This window comes from Dermacentor variabilis, chromosome 5 (assembly GCF_050947875.1).
Source record: "Dermacentor variabilis isolate Ectoservices chromosome 5, ASM5094787v1, whole genome shotgun sequence".
In the NCBI taxonomy this organism is placed as follows: Eukaryota; Metazoa; Arthropoda; class Arachnida; order Ixodida; family Ixodidae; genus Dermacentor; species Dermacentor variabilis.
Window position 1 is genome coordinate 147,677,280 of NC_134572.1, and position 19,073 is coordinate 147,696,352.

The window sequence follows — 19,073 nt, forward strand, 5'->3', positions numbered from 1 at the left end:
TGGCCCATTTTCGTCACACATTGTCAAGCCACTAGACATTCGCAGGCATCTACGACCAATTTGACATGTTTAGCAGCACTCAACTTACTTTCCACTTAGCCTTGAAATTTTCTTGCCCCACGACAAATCGAGGCCGAAGAATCTGTACGCTATATTCCTAGACCTAGTACAATTCTTTTTTTTTTAGTGGCGTTGATAGCGTTCACTTCGCGCTTACGTATTTTGCTGTACTGGCATTTTTCTGAGATGAATCGCAATTCAATTTAACAGATACTCATGTTTGCAACCTTTTGCCTGGTTAGCTCATCGAGTGGATTTTTTTGCTGCACTGCTGTGCCAATGCTTTTTTATGCACGATGCCAAGTGTTCTCTGTGAATCGATTTGCCAGTTAATTTCTTTTCTTGCAGTGTAGTTGCAAATTTTGTTTATATGTGCTATCCATTCCCCTTACTGTAATGCCGATGAGGCACTGTTTGGTATGAATAAATAAATAAATAAATAAATAAATAAATAAATACGTGGTATGCCGTACATATGTACGCTATACGATTATGTGAGGCCATTGGTGAAATGTTCGCGTTATGTTTCGCGTTGGAGACAAGAACAAGCCAGATTGTCTTTCATGCATGTTTATTGCAGAAAATCCAGAAGCATATGGATTCAATTAAGTTTAATGTTTAGTTGTATTTGTTTAGTAATGAACGCTAACTCTCCGCACCCAGTATAATGTACTGAAATATAAAAAAAGCACAAGATAATTATTCAACTGGTTTATTTCAGTTATCTTTTGAAGTATATTACTATTAGAGCACCCAAAGATACAATGCAAATACATTACCTTTTAGTACAGGAGACGTTGCTACAGAACTAGAAAAAACGTCATATCGAACCCTCACCATTAACAGCTGCGTCAAGAGCAGCTTCGCTAAAATGTCTGAATAAAATTCCATGAAAATTGCCCATTATGCCCGCAATTTTATTCCCCTCTACGCGTAAGGAACGGTTCACGTTCTTCTTAAATCGCAGAAGCAGTCTCGTTTGCTTCGCGGTAACGCTTAGAGCTGTTCGTAAGCCTGTTCTAAGCGTTCTAGCTTAATGCTACTTCTGCACATACTCCTTAACACTGGTTTTTACGATCTCCGTACTAGCTCCCCCTACCTTCACCACGGCCTCCGCCCAAAAGCGCGCATAAGACATAAAGATTTTGTTGGGCAATAAAAATTTATGAAAAATAAAAATAATTAAAATAACAAACTAAGCCCTGCCTGCTGCACCTAAGTAATGCCGGCTACGCGCATAAGACAGCGGATACAAAGTCTTCGTGATCTGCTTAGTTTTTGTCAAACGTATCCGGAACCGGCAAACATGATTGCACTGTCTCCAGGGCTGGCCAAATTTGCATTTACAACATACGGTCCCATTTGATGTGAAAATTTACGATGTTTACAAGGTTAGCTTCTCGCTTCATTTATAAACGCTTCAAATGACGTGATTCGCCAACCTGTATGCTGGAACCTGGAAACATGGAGCCACTATCTGACCGAATAAAAACTGCCACGTTAAATTTCTCTCACCAGCTTTTATAAGGAAAGAAAGGGAGTACAACCGCGCGACTATATAATTAAGGACACATCTCAAATTTCCTGCCTCAAACACAGCCAGTATACTAAACTAACAAATGCGCGAACAAATTTTTAAATACCAATTTTTTTCCGAAATAAAACACTGATTAGAATGCCCTGGCCGGAAATTCTCAAAGGCTACAACCACCCATTTGATCTATTTTGCTCACACGATTTTCGCGATCCTTGTATATTTTTGTAAGACCGCTGTTTATTGTATTTACTCATGTAGTCCCCTCCTGCTTGGATAGATGTTCGCAGCACTTTGAAAATAAATATAAATAAAGTAACACCTAATGACAGTAAAATGTTGCGCGTGAGATTAGTGTCTGCAGTAACCGTACTTGCACGTAACCAATTACCTGTACAAAATTACGTGCAAAAGGGCTTCTGACTGCAAATTGCATCGGTTTTGCATAGGTAAGCGCTGAACACTGATTTATATTCTGTCCGTGCTGAAACTTGCGCGGCTACCAAACTCGGCGTGATTACTGTCACTGTATATTTTGAATGCGAAACCTTATATGCGCCATTACGCGAAAATCCGGCGGCGTTACCAAAGGGTGGTACCAAAAATGGCCGATGGCTTAAACAGTAAGAACAAGCCAAAAGTGCTCGGATTGACATTACAGTACCTTATATGCGCCATTACGCGAAAATCCGGCGGCGTTACCAAAGGGTGGTACCAAAAATGGCCGATGGCGTAAACAGTAAGAACAAGCCAAAAGTGCTCGGATTGACATTACAGTACTCAGGTAGGTTCTTGTACACAAAGGTAAGGAAATGGCTTTGAAGAGAACATGTGGTACATTTTGGTCTTGGTGGGAATCGAGCCCGGGTCTCCGGGCTGGGACACAAGATCCCCTCCCCGACTCCTTGGCGGCTCGCCGTTTCTGCCTGACTAAAGGTGTGGCCTAGTGCGTGCGACATTAGGCACGTGATGGTGCAGCCAATGAGAAGGAAGTGGCGCCAAGTCATGAGTGCATAAAATGAGCCTATTCGTGACGTTCCGAGGTCAACAAATAGTATAATGCTTTCGCAATGCCACAGGTGAGCAGTCTTCAGTGTTGCTGCCGAATTTTTTTTACCAATATGTATGGATAAAGAATGTGCAAAAGCTTTTGAAACATTAAGACGGTATAAATTAAATTTGAAATACGGAATTTCTAAAAAAGCTGACATCCAAAATGACACCTGGGTCGAAGTGAAAAACTAGCAAATGAAATCAGGTCATAGAGCGATAAGGTGAGGGAAGCACGGAAAGTGACCGAGCAGCTACGAAGGAAAAAAAGGAACTCCGTTAAGATATCGAAGAGATACAATGTACACAAGGTTCAATAACGTAGAAATAAAGAGTGTTCCTAATGAAGGTGGTGAAATTAAAATTGTGCAAGACGTTTATGGTGCTGTCGTTGAACAAATGATCAGAATTATCGGCCATCAGTGAAGAACTTGGGCGTCGGAAATGCAGGACTGGTTCTTGTCAATGTGAGCCTTACAAAACCTGTGAATTAACTGCTGGGTGGCGCAATATGAAAGAGAATAGAAGAGAAATGGTTATTTCTGTGGCTAAATATAGAGATAAACTGTGTCCGCAAGCCAGAGCCCCGTGGGACGTTAAATATCCATGATAGCACTGACCTTGCTAAAACGACCTACGAGATATTTAAACCGAAACAAATAAATTGCTTTCATTGCTGCGGAAAACGGCTGTCGCTATTTGAATGCAAATATATTTACTTAGGCTTTTCTTGCCAGGAATAAACATTTTGGTGCATTATACCTAAATATTCGCACTTTCAGAAACGAAGGCATGCTTTATTTTATGCTGGCTCTAAATTTCATTTGTTATACTGAGAGACATGGGTAACCATGAGTGCTGTTTTCCCACGATTGGAAGGTTACAGGTAATATCGGTTACACACATATAAATCGCAGTAACTCCACCACAACTTTCAGTGCATTACAAAAATAAAATACTTCTGTTTCATATTCTTCTTTTAATCCATGACATTTTGGCGAAATTTTGCAATTTGACGCTTGATTTGTTTACTGGGCAACGCTCAGTGCAGTGCAATCACATTTGCAGTAACCAGAGACAATGAACGACTTCCTTTATTGACGAGGCACGCTGTAACACACGAGCTAGCTTTAAGAATCTGAATTTGGCGGGAACTGCAGTAGACCGACCCTGGATCGTGCCATGCAGCAGCCGCACGAGTTTGAATTACAAGGCAAGAAAACCTGAGTGCTCAGTGTTGGTTTTCTCGTCCGAGCGCTTCACGACATGTTCCAAGGTAAAAATCAAATGATGCGTTTTTACGCGTTCGAACTACGATCTGATTATGAGGCATGCTGTAGTGGGGGACTCCGGGAATTTGGAACACCTGGGGCTCTTTATGCTGCACCTAAATCAGAGCACACGGGTGTTTTCGCATTTCGCCCCCATTGAAATGCTGCTGCCGTGGCCGGGATTTGATGAAGCGGCCTGGTGCTTAGCATCACAGCACCGTAGCCACTGAGCAACCGCGGCGGCTCCACCAGATGTCGGCCATGAATTGAACAAGTTCTGATATGTCTCAATGGCTGAATCAACTAAGGAAATATGACACAGACAATTTCGGAAGCATTTAATTGTCTCAATCGGGAACGTGTTCTCCAAGTCCTAGCTACAACAAAGCGCTGCGCGTTAGAGGACATAGTTGCTGAGCGACCGTGATATCTGCTCAAGGTCTCTGTACATAACAACACTGCCCTACTATCCCTTCCCCCACCCTGTGATCTCCAGCGCACATATAAAGCGAACTGGAGAATCTCCATCCTTTCCCATTTTTCCTCCTCGAGCAAGTTTTCCGAGTCCCTTCTGATGTCCTCACAACAAAATAGAGGGATGATGACGAACGAAATTCTGTAAAAGCTATTGCTAGCGCAGATCAGCAACGTATAAACGGCTGCAGAGGACAGGCTTGCTCGTCCGGATCGCCGTATTTCTACGACGTTAAAGAAATAGTCAGAGGAAAGTAAGGAAGAAGTAATCAATCGCTTTTGTGTAAAATATAATTTATTTTGATGCGGCAGTAATGGGTAACTGTTATCAATTATATTTTCGAATGAAGTAATTCTAATATCTTGTTTTGTAACATGTAGTGGATTGGCGTGCAAAGCTGCGCATATCTGGGAATGGCGACTGCGAGGTACCATACGTAACCCCCGCCACACGTCGGGGTCATAACTGCGCCGGTGAAGCAGGTTGTCGCGAAAGGAGAGAGTGGTGAGCATGAGGACGCAGCGTGCGAGTGATTGGTGGCACTGATGAACCCGAAATCACGTCTATGAGAGAGGTAATCAAATGGTCCTTCCGCCGCTCAGACGCGATGGCATTGCCAACAGCAGGCATTGTCGTCAGGCAAGGGAGCGCGCGAGAGGGCATCGGCGTCAGAACGATGGAGTCTGCTGCAGTATGTCAGGCGTATATCGTAGTCCTTCAGGCGAAGTTCCCATCGGGCAAGTAGGCCTGAGGGATCTTCGAAGGACGACAGCCAACATAGTGCATGGTGGTCCGCGACACGCATGCCTTCCCTTTTAACCACGCAAGACAGTGTTCAATATCCTTTCAATTGTTGCTGGGGCATAACTTAGGCCGAAGGGCATAATATTGAATTCGTGCAGCCGATCGAGAGTTACGAAGGAAGTTTTCGGGCGATTGAATGGTGCCATAGGAAGATATAGGAAGATATATGAAAAAGGTGGGGAGAAGTAATTACCATATCTAAGTGCTCCTGTGCAACAGTTAGCTACGTTCGGGTGGATGTCTCATTTCCCCTTTATTAACTAAGTAGCAAGTTGTCCGCAGCGTCAGTGCAGAAGATGGCGGATAGCTCTAATGCCTGCATTATACCTGTACACTCTCCAGTGAATAAGGTTGAGGGAACTGGCAATGGATTCGTAACAAACAAGGATGCAGTGCCGCTGGGCATGTCGATAACGACAAATGGCCACGCGAGATTCCTGCGGTGTTAAACGACCTCGGAGGGTGTAAATAGCTCTATGGAATCACCAACACCGGCCCAGGACACGGGGACGAGGGCCTTGCTGCTGGGTGGTATGTGCGACTTGACAGCGACAAACAACATTGCCAACGCATTTTCACAAGACGCAGAACACAACGCCGAGAACGCCATCTTGGCACGACCAAAGCCGATAACAACATGAGGGCAAGAGAGAAAATGCCAACCGAGGATGACATCATGCGAACAGGCCGGTAGCACAAGAAACTCAATCGGATAAATGACATCCTAAATGACGGCGTGCTTTGCAGGTGGCTGGTGGCTGAAAATTGTGTGCGCTGGCAGTACGAAGGAACAATCCGTTTGTCGTCCTGGTAACCTTCCTAAGCAAACGGCAAAGTTTTCTCTCTGTTACTGAAACGGCAGCACCAGTGTTCACAAGCGCAAGGATACGAAAGCCATCCGCAAAAACTTCGATGAGGTTTGCTGGAGAAATGTGAGGAATTGAATTTTTCAAAAACGACGCAGTTCGTGCCTCGGGAACAGCAGCGTCTAGTTTTCCGCGTCAGAAGGGCAGGGTCGACGAAGTATATATATAGACGGGAGCAAACGTTCGGGGGAAGAGAATTGTTCTGGCCTCGCTGAGCCGTTAAAGCGTCTGGATCGTACGCAACGCTTACTATCAGTTTGAAAAGGAGGGCTGCAGTGACGGAAGGGTCCCCCATGTGCTGCATAACTGCAAAAATAACATATAGGGTGATTGTCCGCAGTGCGCTATGGATTCGATAACGTGGGGACTGGTCGGCTTAACCGAACTGCTGGTGGCCGAACTGGTGCTGACGCGGAAGAATAGGTTGGTCGACGGGGCCATCCGCCCGCGACGACTTGGACGTACGACAAAGGCGCAGACCACAGAGGTGGTGGACGAGCGAAAGGCAACGCGTCAGTGACGTCTTTCTGTATGACTTTTCGTGTGACTGGGGCCAGATGTTGTGCCTCTGCTGGCTCGCGCGTGCTCGATAAAATGAAGGGCTGTCGGGCGACCTCCTCACGCGCGAACAACTTCATCTTAATCAACACTGCATTATGGTCGCCCAGAGGCCGCGAGCGAGTCGTTCTGTTTGCAAAAGCGCAGCGTTTGGGCTCGTTTCTTGTGCACTTCGTCGAAACTAGGGCACAAGCTGTCAACATCTCTGATGGTTTGGGAGCCTTAGGCTAATAACTTTTGAAACGTGTGACGGGCTATCCAATTGATGATGTGCTTTATCTTATCGGACTCGTGTATCGAAGTGGTGAGACGCTTACACAAGTCGACGAGGTCACGAATATAACTGGGCAAATTCTCACCGGTTTCTTGTTCCTGTTCTGCGCGGAGCTTGCGTACCGTGAGGCGGCTGAAGGTTTCCGAAAAAGCCTTGAATGACGCCCAGTTATTAATCCCCGCTTCGTGATTTCGGAACTAGAGACTGGCGACGCGGGTCAAGTAAAATAATACGTTGGTCGGCCTAGTTGCACCGTCCCATTTGTTGACTGCGATCACCCTCTGGTAAGTTGCCAGCCAGTCTTCGACGTCTTGGTCGTCCGTCCTGCTGAATATTGGTGGGTGACGCTGAGGCAGCATGCCGGGAGAGACGGTGGCTTGACTCTGCGAGCCTTGTGAAGTGGTTTCTTCCGGCGTCCCTGTGGCTGGAGGTAAGATACGGCTTCGTCATTCCAGGTTGGGAAACTGCGAGATTACCCGGCACCTTTCACCAAACTATAAGGAGGTTTATTTAGAAGCAGGGCTACGCAACCGGCTTGGCCCAAGACTGTGGGTCGCTGTATGGCGCTCTCCCTACAATATATTGTCGCGGCGCAACGAAGACGTAAGAGAGACGACAAAAACGCTCGAAGGGGACAACGCCCCGTAGATAGCGGGCAGCCGTCTTCTGCATATGTGGGAAGCTAAGCAAAGCATGGAGCGTCGTCTCAAAAATCAGAAATGGAACCGAAACCTCAGAAGAAGGATTGCTAGGCATAATAAGGAAATCGAAGATTATACTTTTACATTATGTGAACAAAATTGGGCCAACAAGTGTGACGAAATGGAGGGGAGCATGAACGTTTCCAAGACGTGGATCATCCTCCGGCACTTGTTGGACCCCGAAAGCTCGAAAACTCAATCCGCTATAAGATTGGCAAAAGCTAGGCACGCGTTTGTAGGGAACGATGGTCATTTCATGAAGAAATTAATTGAGACGTTCGTGAGTGAAACATCGCGAACTCCACTTCCCGACTATGGTGGAGCGCCTAACGAGGCGTTGGACGCCCCCATCACAAAAGCGGAAGTGAGGGCAGAGATTGTAAGACTCAGAACGAAGTCGGCTCCGGGCCCTGACGGTGTAACGAACAAAATGCTCAGGAACTTAGACGATGATTCCATTAGTTAGCTAACGAAGTACATGCAGGAATGTTGGAATAAAGACGTGCTCCCACAACAGTGGAAGACGGCAAGCATTATTTTAATACCGAAACCCGGGAAGCCTCCACAATTGGAAGACTTACGGCCAATTTCGTAAACTTCATGCGTGGGGAAATTGATGGAGCACGTCGTCCGGACCAGACTGATGGGCTTCATGGAGCAGGGCGATCTGTGGCCACATGAGATGGTCGGGTTCCGACCTCACTTGTGTATGCAGGACGTCATGCTCCAAATCAAACATGATATAACAGACTCAAGGTCTAAAGATGCAAAAGCAATTCATGGACTGGACCTCACGACGGCTTTTGACAACGTAAAGCGTGAGGCGGTCCTGGAAGGCTGAAGAAGATTAATGTAGGTACCAGGACATATCCATACATCAGGGAGTTCCTGACGGGAAGAACTGCCTGCATGAGGTTCCAAACGCTGGAATCCCCCACAATTGAGCTAGGGAGTAAGGGTACGCCCCAGGGATCAGTGCTGCCTCCCCTACTCTTCAACGTGGCTATGAGAGAACTCCCCGAGCAATTGGCAAAGCTCGACGGAATAAAATTTGTATATATGTGGATGATATCACCCTCTCGGTCCACCGGGGAAGTGATTCAGCCGTCGAAAGCCTGCTCCAGGCCACCAGCGACATCATAGTCGATTACGCAGCCGAGAGAGGCCTAGCATGCTCGCCGCAGAAATCAGAATTGTTTATATACAATCCGAAATACTTAAGCTGCAAGGCACAGTCGGAGATCAAAGTTAAAGTGGTGGGCAAGGAGGTACCAATAGTCGAGCAAATTAGAATCTTGGGCCTGATTCTCCAGTCACACGGCCACAATGGCGAAACCGTCAAGAGGCTGCAGAATCACTCAATACAGACCCTGAGCCTAATTAGGCGGGTGGCCAGCAAAGGCCGAGGGCTAAAGGAGAAAAAATTTAATTAAACTAATACAGGCGTACATATTCAGCCGGGCGAGCTATGCAACGCCATATCTCGATTTGAAAGTGGTGGAAAGAGAAAAGATTGATTCTATAATGAGAAAATGCGTAAAAGGAGCGCTTGGACTGCCCATGTACACATCAACAGAGAGACTGATGGCTATAGGAGTGCACAACACATGGGCGGAACTGGCGGAAGCGGTGCGAACCTCTCAAATTGAGGCACTTAGCCCCACGAGGACAGGAAGAGCTATATTGGCCAAAGTTGGAATAAATCCGGACAGAGGCCCCACCCAAAAGGTGGAAGTAGATAGGGAATCGAGAAAAAAATCTGATTATGCCCTTCCCCCCCCCCCCCTGCGAAAAAACACAGGAGGCATAAACGAGCCGAAGCATTAAAAATTAGATTCGGTAAAATTTTGGAACATGAGGTGACCTATGTAGATGCGGCGGGAGGTAGCGGCAGTTTCACGGTGGCAACGGCCGTCAGCGACCGGTGTATTCCCGTGACCGCTGTCACTCTGCGCGGGCGCAACGTAGAAGTTGCCGAGGAAATCGCGATCGCATTAGCTTGCGCTGGAACGGACGCGAAATTTGGGATCAGTGACAGCAAAACTGCTATAAAAAATTTCAGCAAGGGAAGGATCTCACCCTTAGCGGCCAGAATACTAGGCCAGAGAAAGTTAGATTGAAAAATTCAAATAATTTGGACTCCGGCGCACGAAGCCGTCCCCGGCAACGAGGCGGCCCACGAGCTGACTCGAGATCTCTACCGACGAGCCGCCACGGGGCCCCTCGATCACCGAGGGAGTGGAGAGCGCATGCTAAAATATGGGGAGATAACGCAGCATGATTGGCTCGTAGACTGGTATCCCCGCCAGACCCAAAATTAAACAACAGACAAGCAGCCGCGTGGAGACGACTACAAACTTATGCGTATCCGCACCCGGTTATGGCGAACTACATGTTCCGCGAGGCCAGGAGCGATAGATGTAATCTTTGTGGGGCGACAGGGACCCTCGGCCACATAATATGGAAATGTCCGTACTCTCCCGGGGGAACGCACAAGATAGGTAGTAGAGACACCTGGGAGACCCTGCTGTGCAGCTCGGACTCTGAGCTCCAGCTCCGGCTCCTCCAACTGGCTGAAGAGGCTGCTGGTAGCCAAGACCACACATCCTGCATCTGAGGCGGCGGCACTCGCCCCCTGACCTGCGTGTCGGGGAGTGGGTAGATCACCTTATCCGTCGGAGAATAACGTTTATTCTATGTAAGATGGGAGACGAGGACACAGATAACAAAACAGCTTCTTTTAGTAGTCGAGCCCAGAGATTATTTCTTCGTCTTCTAATCTCCACCAGGCCAATGCACGAGACGAAGCCTACTAAAACTCCCGTCGTTGTCTTTGTCGTCGACATGGAAGAGACTCGACATTTGCCTCCCTCTGAATAGACACATTGCCCCGATGCTAGAGGAGGTTACTGGTATGGAGTTCCTCGCACAGTCGCTCGCTGACGCACGGTTTCATGCGTACTACTTGCGTCATTCCAGGCCGGTGTTGGCGACGCCTCGTGCAAAAGGGGCTACCTGTGACCCCCTCGTAGGTGGCGTCGCTTAGGTGGCGTAGTACTCGATATGGTCCGAAGTATCGCTTTATTAGCTTCTCGCATAGTCCTCGTCTTCGGATGGGCGTCCGAACCCACACTCTGCCAGTGGTTTCGTCGGTTACTGGTTTATGGCGAGCATTGTAGAGGCCTGCGTCGTAGTCCTGCTGTTGACAGATGCGTATGCGTGGGAGCTATCTAGCTTCTTCGGCGCGTTCTGTAAAAACATCCGCATCCATGTCAGACCAATCGCGTTCGTGTGGGAGCATTGCATCCAACATCACCCGTACTTTTCGCCCGTGAGCAAGGCTTAACAGAGTCATCCGTGCTGTTTCTTAGCAGCCTTGTACGCAAAAGTAGTATGAGGCAAGATCTTGTCCCAATTTTTGTGTTCGACGTCCACATACATGGAAAGCATGACTTCAACAATTTTGATTAGGCGCTCTAAGAGTCTGTTCGTTTGTGGATGGTAGGCTGTTATACTGGAGTGAGTTGTTCCATTGAGTATCAGGACATTACATAAAAGCGCGGCCATGGATGCGGTTCCTCTTTCAGTGATTACGAAGGTTGGTGCACCATGCCTCAACACAAAATTATCTATAAAAATCGCACCCCTCTGCTGCTGTGCCTTGTAGGAGAGCCTTTTGTTTCGGCGTAGCGAGTCAGATAATCAGTTGCGAAAATAACCCAGCAGTTTCCTGCAATAGACGCAGGAAGTAGGCCCACAAGGTCCATTCTGATCTGGTCAAATGGTGTGCGTGGGATCTGAACGGGTTGTAGCAAGCGGGCTGGTTTTACTGGGGGTGACTTGCGCCTCTGGCAATCGAGGCAAGTCCGTACATGATGTTTCACGGCTATGGCGAGTTTGGCCAGCGGTACCTCTGTCGTACTCTGTTCAGTGTCCGCGTGTACCCTAAGTGGCCAGAAGTTACCTCGTTGTGACATGCTCGGAGTACTTCAGTCATAAGGGGTGTAGGAGCAACCAGTAAATAGTTTTATACGATGGGTGAAAAGTTCCTTTCGTAGATAACGTCGCTGCGTAAACAAAACGACGACAGTCCTCTTGAAAAAAAAATTCTAGAAGCCTTGGGCGTTCGTCCGTCTAAAAAATTAATAAGGGTGGCCGCAATAAATGCCCGAATGGCCCGACATCACTCTAGCCACGTTATCTTGATGCTCTTTTAGTGTCTCGCTGATGTGTCTGCCAGTTTGACCAACCGACGTCCTCACGCACCAAAGCGGAATAAAACAGGCAACCTTACGAGTCCAAGTTAAAAATTGAATGCGATGTTGAGTGGAACATTCGTTCCTTTTGTTATTCTCTTAATGAATCTCTTCGCACAGCTTCTGTAGACGCTCAGGGGCGGAAAAAAGGCGTCCACCTCCAACTTTGCCATTTCAGTCGCACTTACTTGGATTCAAACCAACTCGTCCGCCAACGTGTTTTAACTGAGACACTTACTTAGATGTGCTAGTTTGTTGTTGGCTTGATAATTTACCATTGTGTCCTCCCTCCCTGCCTGCCCCCTCCCACTCAATTCGCACTATATTTCATATCGGCTCATTTCGCAGTTCCTCAAGATAACGACATAAATTCTTTGTTCGGAAAACACATTTATATTACAGATCACTTGCTAGTGTTATTCACTGCAAATGTCATACTTGGTCGCCCACCCTTGAATTTCGCCTAAACATTTCTCATAACGCGCCCTTTACTTTCGCCAAAAATAAACAAAATACCTTGTTCTGTTCAGCGAGGACATCGCTGAAACCAAGTCGGAACATTTCATGACGCCTAAAAATAGAGAAGGTAAAATGACGGCCTAGTAATTATTGGGAACGCGTCTAACAGGACCAGGAAGGTAAAAATTGTGTCACACATTTCTGTTACCACCTAACTACCTACACAGTGCAAATTTTCAGTACACATCACCAAAAAGTGGCCTTAATTTTTTAAAACCCGAAACATTTGCTGTTCGTCCTGCCAGGCAACATGTAATAGTGTAGCTCTTATTTAGCAACTGGCTGAAAATAAAATCGTCAGTCAGACGTGACACGTTCCCTTAGAACAAAATCAAGCAGGTGTTCCACTGATATTTCAATGGCTCAGCACTTGGACCAAGGTCATTTTCACGACAATATCTACGATGACTCGCGATAACACAATGAAATTCGATAGATACCTCAAAGAGGTTGATTAGAATTTGTATGATGATGAGATGCTGAGAATTCAACGGTATGTAGGCTGTCTCTAGACAGAGGTAAATCGTTCAAGCAATCTATAATTCAATGATTTCATGCCGTAAGGCACAGAATCGTTGGGCGCCGCTGATCGGCTGATTGCTTTATCTGAAGCCCCCCTCCCTTCTCGCGCGCCGATTAAATTATAGTATGGATACAGCTGTCCGAGAAACGTGGGCGTGATGCAGGTTTCTCACGCTGATACTTGTTACGGCGGAAACTGCCCAGTTCCAGGTGTCCTCAGCAACGCGAGCACGTACGGTGAATCCCGCGCGTCATCCGCCAAAGGAAGTTTGCATTTCTGCTTGCCCTAAATATAGAGCCTTGCAGGAGATGGCAGCCAGACTGGAAACAAGGGCCCATGTGCTTGACTCGTTTGACCACCTGATGGCGGAAATGAAAATTGTCGTGAAACAGTGTGATCAGGATGCAAGCGGTCGGCTGGACATGAAGCAATACTGGATCAGGAAGGTGGCTCTTGTGATTCAAGGGGGAAAAATTTCACCGACTATTAAAAAAATTCCCGAGTGCCAGTTTGGGTGCAGCAGTGTACGTGTTTCATTTGTAGATATATTAGCTGGCACGAACAATCTGTCTCATGCTTCACGTTGCAAACAGAGCTAAGTGTAAAACAACTTCGTCGCTATCGGAAGATCGCGAGAGGCGGCGCGTGGGTGACGCGCGGGCGCGATTCAATACAGCCGCCACCGACTGACCACCACTCAAGCAGCGCTATGTTTCCATACAGATGGCGCTCGCTACTATGGCGCCATCTCGTAGACATCATCACCGCAAAACCCGCCTTGAGCGGCACTACGCTTTTCTTCTCACGCTTTCGCCATAACCTCTTTCTTCAATTTCCGCCTCATGGTTCCGCTGCACCCTCCTCCTCCGCTTTCCTGCCCGCGCTCTCTTCGTTATACCGCATTTCATCTTCCGCAGCACTCCTGCTTCGCTTTCATCCTTCGCTACGTTCGTTCACTCAGTTACGAGAGAGAACAGCGACGCTCGCTGCAGGAACGGCCGCCTAAGAACTGCGCTGTAAAAAGCGAGTCGTGCCCCCAGACATCCGACGCATTGTGGCGATACTGAAGCGGTCGTTGCTTCCGGGGAAACAATAGGAAGATGAAACGGGAGGCAGCAGTGCTTTTACTGGCTCGAGCTAGTGTTGAGAACTTGTTAGTGTTGAGCACTTGCTTGCGTTCGGAGCAGTGTTTGGTGAAGACAATGGTGACGCGGATGCACAGTAGGGTCGGGGGATTGTTGCGTATTCCAGGGTAGCGTACCGTACGGCTGCCGAGAAGTAGCGACGCCTGCCTATCGAAGCTCGACCGACATTACTTATTGGGTAGCGTGGCGTTGTCGGCGGGCTGCAGGCATCCGGTAGATCATGGCGACCAAGCAGGGGCGAGACGATTTGCTAGTGCGAAACTTGCACTGTTTATTCAAGGGTAGTTGAAAGAAAATTAGAAAAGCATGAAGTATGAAGTCTGAAGTATGAAGTATATCAAAGTACATTTCGCAGCCCCTTAAATAGGCTCTCTACAAGTGTGGGCGGGATCTTGCTTCCGTCGATGACACGTGACAGGCACGGAGAGAGGGCCCCTCCTCCTGCAATACCGAGGACGGTGAGAAGACGATCGTCTTTTCGACGAATCCAGGGAGAAGGTCGGGTGAATGACCTCTCCGGCGCCGTGGGGTCCGGCCAAGAGAAGGTGAAGGGGATGAGGTAGTACACACAATGCCACGACCAAGAGAAGGTGAAGGGGGTGAGGTAGCACACACGATGCCACGACCAAGAGAAGATGAAGGGGATGAGGTCGCCCGTGGGCTCCGGCTCAGAGGGTAGGGTGAATGACCTGTCGCCACGTGGTGTCAGACGCCAACCCTAACAGCATCTCTGGCGGGGGAGGAAGGTATCGACGTGTAGGGGCCAGCAGCCGCTGTACGAGGGATCGGCGTTTCGGTATCAGGATTCCCCGTAGAGGTCACGAACCCTTCGTTCGTAGCAGGTAGATTCCGGGGAGTGGTCATCCGTCCTCGTGGCGCTCTTGTGACTTTTCTCCTTGGCCCGGTCCGGTGAAATTGGTCTTTGCAAGCAGGTCTCGCAATTTTTCGCAGACACCTCAGAACAGTGCCGGACCCACAACCACAAAGCAGCGAGCACAAGGCCACTCTCCCCCAAGACACACCCGGCTTTTAACAAAAAAAGAAAACCCGCTACACCTTTCCCATTTCCTACGCGCGTCCTCCCCCCCTGAACACTAAAAACAGCCATTTCTTGAAAGCGTTAAGACGTGGTTATTAAAATCAGCTAACAATCGGCTTCACTTCGGAAAAACATATGAATGCACGAAAAAATGCCACGGAAACCCGGATGAGCATGAGGCTTTCGATACTCTAGGGGCAACGACTTAAACCGTCGGCATTGCCGTTAAGCTTACCCTTCTTGTAGCGAATATCGAAGGTGTACTGTTGAAGAGCCAAGCTCCAGCGCAAAAGACGACCGTTTTTCGTAGACATGGACTGCAGCCATGTGAGGGGACAGTGGTCAGTCTCTATGGTGAATCTTGAGCCAGCGATATAGCAAGCTAGCTTCTGTACCGCCCAAACTACGCAGGCGCATTCCTTTTCTGATGCACTGTATGCTTCCTCACGAACTGAAAGCTTTCTACTGGCGTACAGTACAGGATGTTCGTTCTCGTCATCTTTCTTTTGACAGAGCACCACCCCCATACCGCTGTCACTGGCATCACACTGAAGAATGAATGGCTTAGAGTAGTCGGGCGCATTCAACACTGGCTGACTCGTTAGTGCGTTCTTTAGCATACTAAAAGCCTTTTCTTTTGCGTCATCCCACTTTACCGTTTGTGGTTCTGTTTTCCTGAGAGCATCCGTTAAAGGACTTGCAATCTCGGAATACTACGGAATATATCTTTGGTAATAACCCGCCAAGCCAAGGAATGATCTGATGTCCCGCTTGGTGCGTGGTTGCGGGAAGTTGTCTATCGCGATCAGTTTAACCTCGGAAGGCCGACGATGGCCTTGCCCTATTACATGACCTAGATAAGCTACCTCCGCACGCCCTCATTGGCATTTGGGACCCTTAACAGTTAAGTTGGCCTCTCGTAGACGACACAACACGGTTCGCAGGTGTTGCATATGGTCCGCCCATGATGAAGAAAAGATAGCTATTTCATCGAGATAGGGAAGTGCAAAGTCCTCCATTCCTCGTAGCACGTGGTCCATAAGGCTAGAGAAGCAATATGGCCCATTCTTCAATCCAAAACTCAGGACTTTCGGACGGAATGTTCCCATCGGGGTGATAAACGCTACAAGCCTGCTTGCCCTCTCGGTCAACGGAACCTGCCAATACCCTGTGACTAAATCGAGCGTAGAGATGAAATTAGCACTGCTCACCTTTTCAAGCCTTTCCTCGATATGCGGTATTGGATAAGTCTGGTCCTTCATGATTAAATTGAGCCTGCGGTAGTCGATACATGGCCGCGGCTCTTTTCCTAGTACCTCAACCAAGATAAGAGGCGAGGTATAATCCCTCTCTCCTGGCTCGATTACACCTAGCTCTAACATCTTGTTTATTTCAGCGGTCATGACTTCACGTTGACGAGGCGAAACGCGATAAGCTTTCGAACGAACAGGGTCCGACGAGGTTAACTCGATATCGTGAACGATCGCAGTTGTCCTGCCCGTTGTGTCTGAAAATACGTCTTTAAATTCAAACACGAGTTTCCTCAATTCGGACCTTTGATTGGGATTCAACTCCGCCTGTTCCACTAACTTATCAATGGTCTCGTGAATGTCTTTTGTCTCCGTCACGGCTGTTAACTCTGGCAAGTCGACAGGCATTTACTCAGATTGGTTATTCAAAGAGGGTTTCACGATCATTCGCTTTTCCCCAACTTCAAAGCGTCGCGTGCGAGCCGTCCTGTCATAGTAATGCTCAGCATTGTTTTGTGCTTTACGCATTTCCTGCTCGGCAATCATTGTGGCAGGGCTTACGTTTAACAACTTTCTCCTACCTTCTGCCTCTCGCGACATTTCAGGCTCCGTTGCTTTCCTGGTTTTTTTATTAGCAGGCGTACTTTCCGCCTCATCCCCTATAGGGCTATCCTGTTCAGTACCAGTTGACCAATCAGATGTCAAACCGGTTTCTTTCACCACTGGACTTTCATCCACTGCTTTAGCCGCGAGCTCCTTTGCCTTGGAACGAGTTAGGGCTTGCACTGTTCCCTCACTAAACCCGATTCCCTTGCGTCGTAGCGAATCGTCTGATTTGTTAGAAAACAAATACGGATACTGCGGCGGAAGATGTGCCGAGACAAGGGCTTCAGTGTCCAGTACTCCGAAAGGGCCTTCAATACGAATTTTGGCCACCGGGAGACAAACACTGGAGGCCTCTACGGCTTGCCTTATCGAAGCACATTCCCCCGTGAACTGGCCTGCCTCTACGTACGACGGATGCACTACGTCCATTGTGGCTGCCGAGTCCCGAAGCACTCTAGACGGTTTGCCGTTTACCACGAGGTCTCGAATGTACGGTTCGAGCAAGTTCAGATTCTCTGCGTTACTACTTAGTGACATCAACACTAGTTAGGGATTTCTGCATCCCACGGAGATATGCCCCGTTTGCCGGCAGTTGTAGCAAACTATTGGTTTCTTGGCCTCGAAAGCCTTTTTCTTTTGCTTTTCTGCCCTCTGTTCGGGTGACTCCTTTTCTCCTTCGCGGTCCTCGTCACTACTTTTCCCTGAATCTGATCTTTCCTTTGTTTTATACCGACTCGATTTTGACCATCGTTTTGGCTTGTCGGGTCTGCATTTATTCACCTCCTCCTTAAGAGCTTCGCTGCCTTCTTCCGCACAGCGAGTTACGTACTCCTCAGCGAGATCGGCCGCTCTCGAAACAGTGTCTACGCCTGGCCTATCCTGAACCCAATGCTTGATGTTTACTGGCAGCCGGCGGTAGAACTGTTCTAAAGCAACGCACTGCATTGTCTTTTCGGCATCGCCGAGTGCACCCTCTTCTCTGAGCCATTCGTTCAGATTTACCTCCAAGGTGTATGCAAAATCTGAATATGACTCTCTTTTCGTCTTCTCGACTTCCCTGAACTCTCGCCTGAATGCTTCAGCTGATAATCTGTACTTTTTAAGCGGATTTGCTTTGACTTCATCGAAGTCCTCTGCTTCTTCTTTCCCCATGCGGGCGATAGTATCAGCTACCTCACGTGTTTGAAGAGGTAGCTTAGCGCAAATAAACCCACGGACACAAGGAAGACAGACAAGGACAAGCGCTACTCACAACTGTTTAATGGAAGGAAGGATGGTGTATAAATATATATATCCTCTTGTCACGCATGCGCCTACCAAGCAGAAGTGAAGCCGGTACATGCACATCAAAGGCGGTCGCGCATGAAGTTAAATTCGGCATCCAGTAAAGTGATGAAAGGCTCACTCACACATCTATCTCTATTCGTCTTGATAAAGAAGGCCTCAAGAGCGAGCCTGGAAGACGCGTTGCCGCTCCTGCCAAGAATAGTTGTCGCAGAAAATCGAGCGTCGCAACCACACGCGGTAACATGAGCCACCAAATTTGCGCCCTTATCCTCTTTTTTCTTTAGTTTTTGCGCATGTTCCCTTAAACGGTCATTCACACAACGCTCAGTTTGACCAATGTAGAGCTGCCCACAAGGGTGCAAGGGTATTGCATAAACCACCCCTCTGGAGCACTCAACAAAGGGCTTCTCATGCCTCGTGCGGCAGCCCCGCCTGCTCTTACAGCAAACTCCAGAACACAGCTTCGAAAGCTTGTTGGGCGCAGAGAAAACCAGAGGAATAGCATGACGGTTAGCAACCTTTTTAAGGTTGTGTGACACCTTGTGTACATAGGGAATAACCTCTGGTCTTACCTTCTGTCGTTCGACTTCTGCGCTCGCCCTTCGTGCTCCAAGCTTTACTTTTTGCAGAAGAGACTCTACTATAGCATTGACGACCGTCAAAGGGAAACCAGCTGCCAAAAGGCGTCCAACTTGGTTCGTAAAACTAGACCGCATTTGGTGTGCGCACGATTTCCGCAAAGCCGATTCCAAGCAAAGACTACCAACCGCTCGCTTCACCACTTTAGAGTGTGCGGAATCGTACGGCAGCAATTGCTTCATGGCTCGCGGTTGATAGGACCAGCAGACGTGGCCA

At 48.1% G+C, this 19,073-nt stretch overlaps 1 protein-coding gene across 1 annotated transcript in view; it reads right to left on the reverse strand.

Annotated features, from left to right (window-relative positions):
• Nucleotides 1-624: 624 nt before the first annotated feature.
• The window catches only part of LOC142581993 (uncharacterized), a 257,321-nt gene continuing 238,872 nt past the window's right edge, over nt 625-19,073 (reverse strand). Inside the window, exon 9 of the mRNA XM_075691427.1 lies at nt 625-732. Coding sequence (XP_075547542.1) covers nt 706-732 — 27 coding nt within the window. The 3' untranslated portion in view covers nt 625-705. The remainder of the gene's footprint in view (nt 733-19,073) is intronic.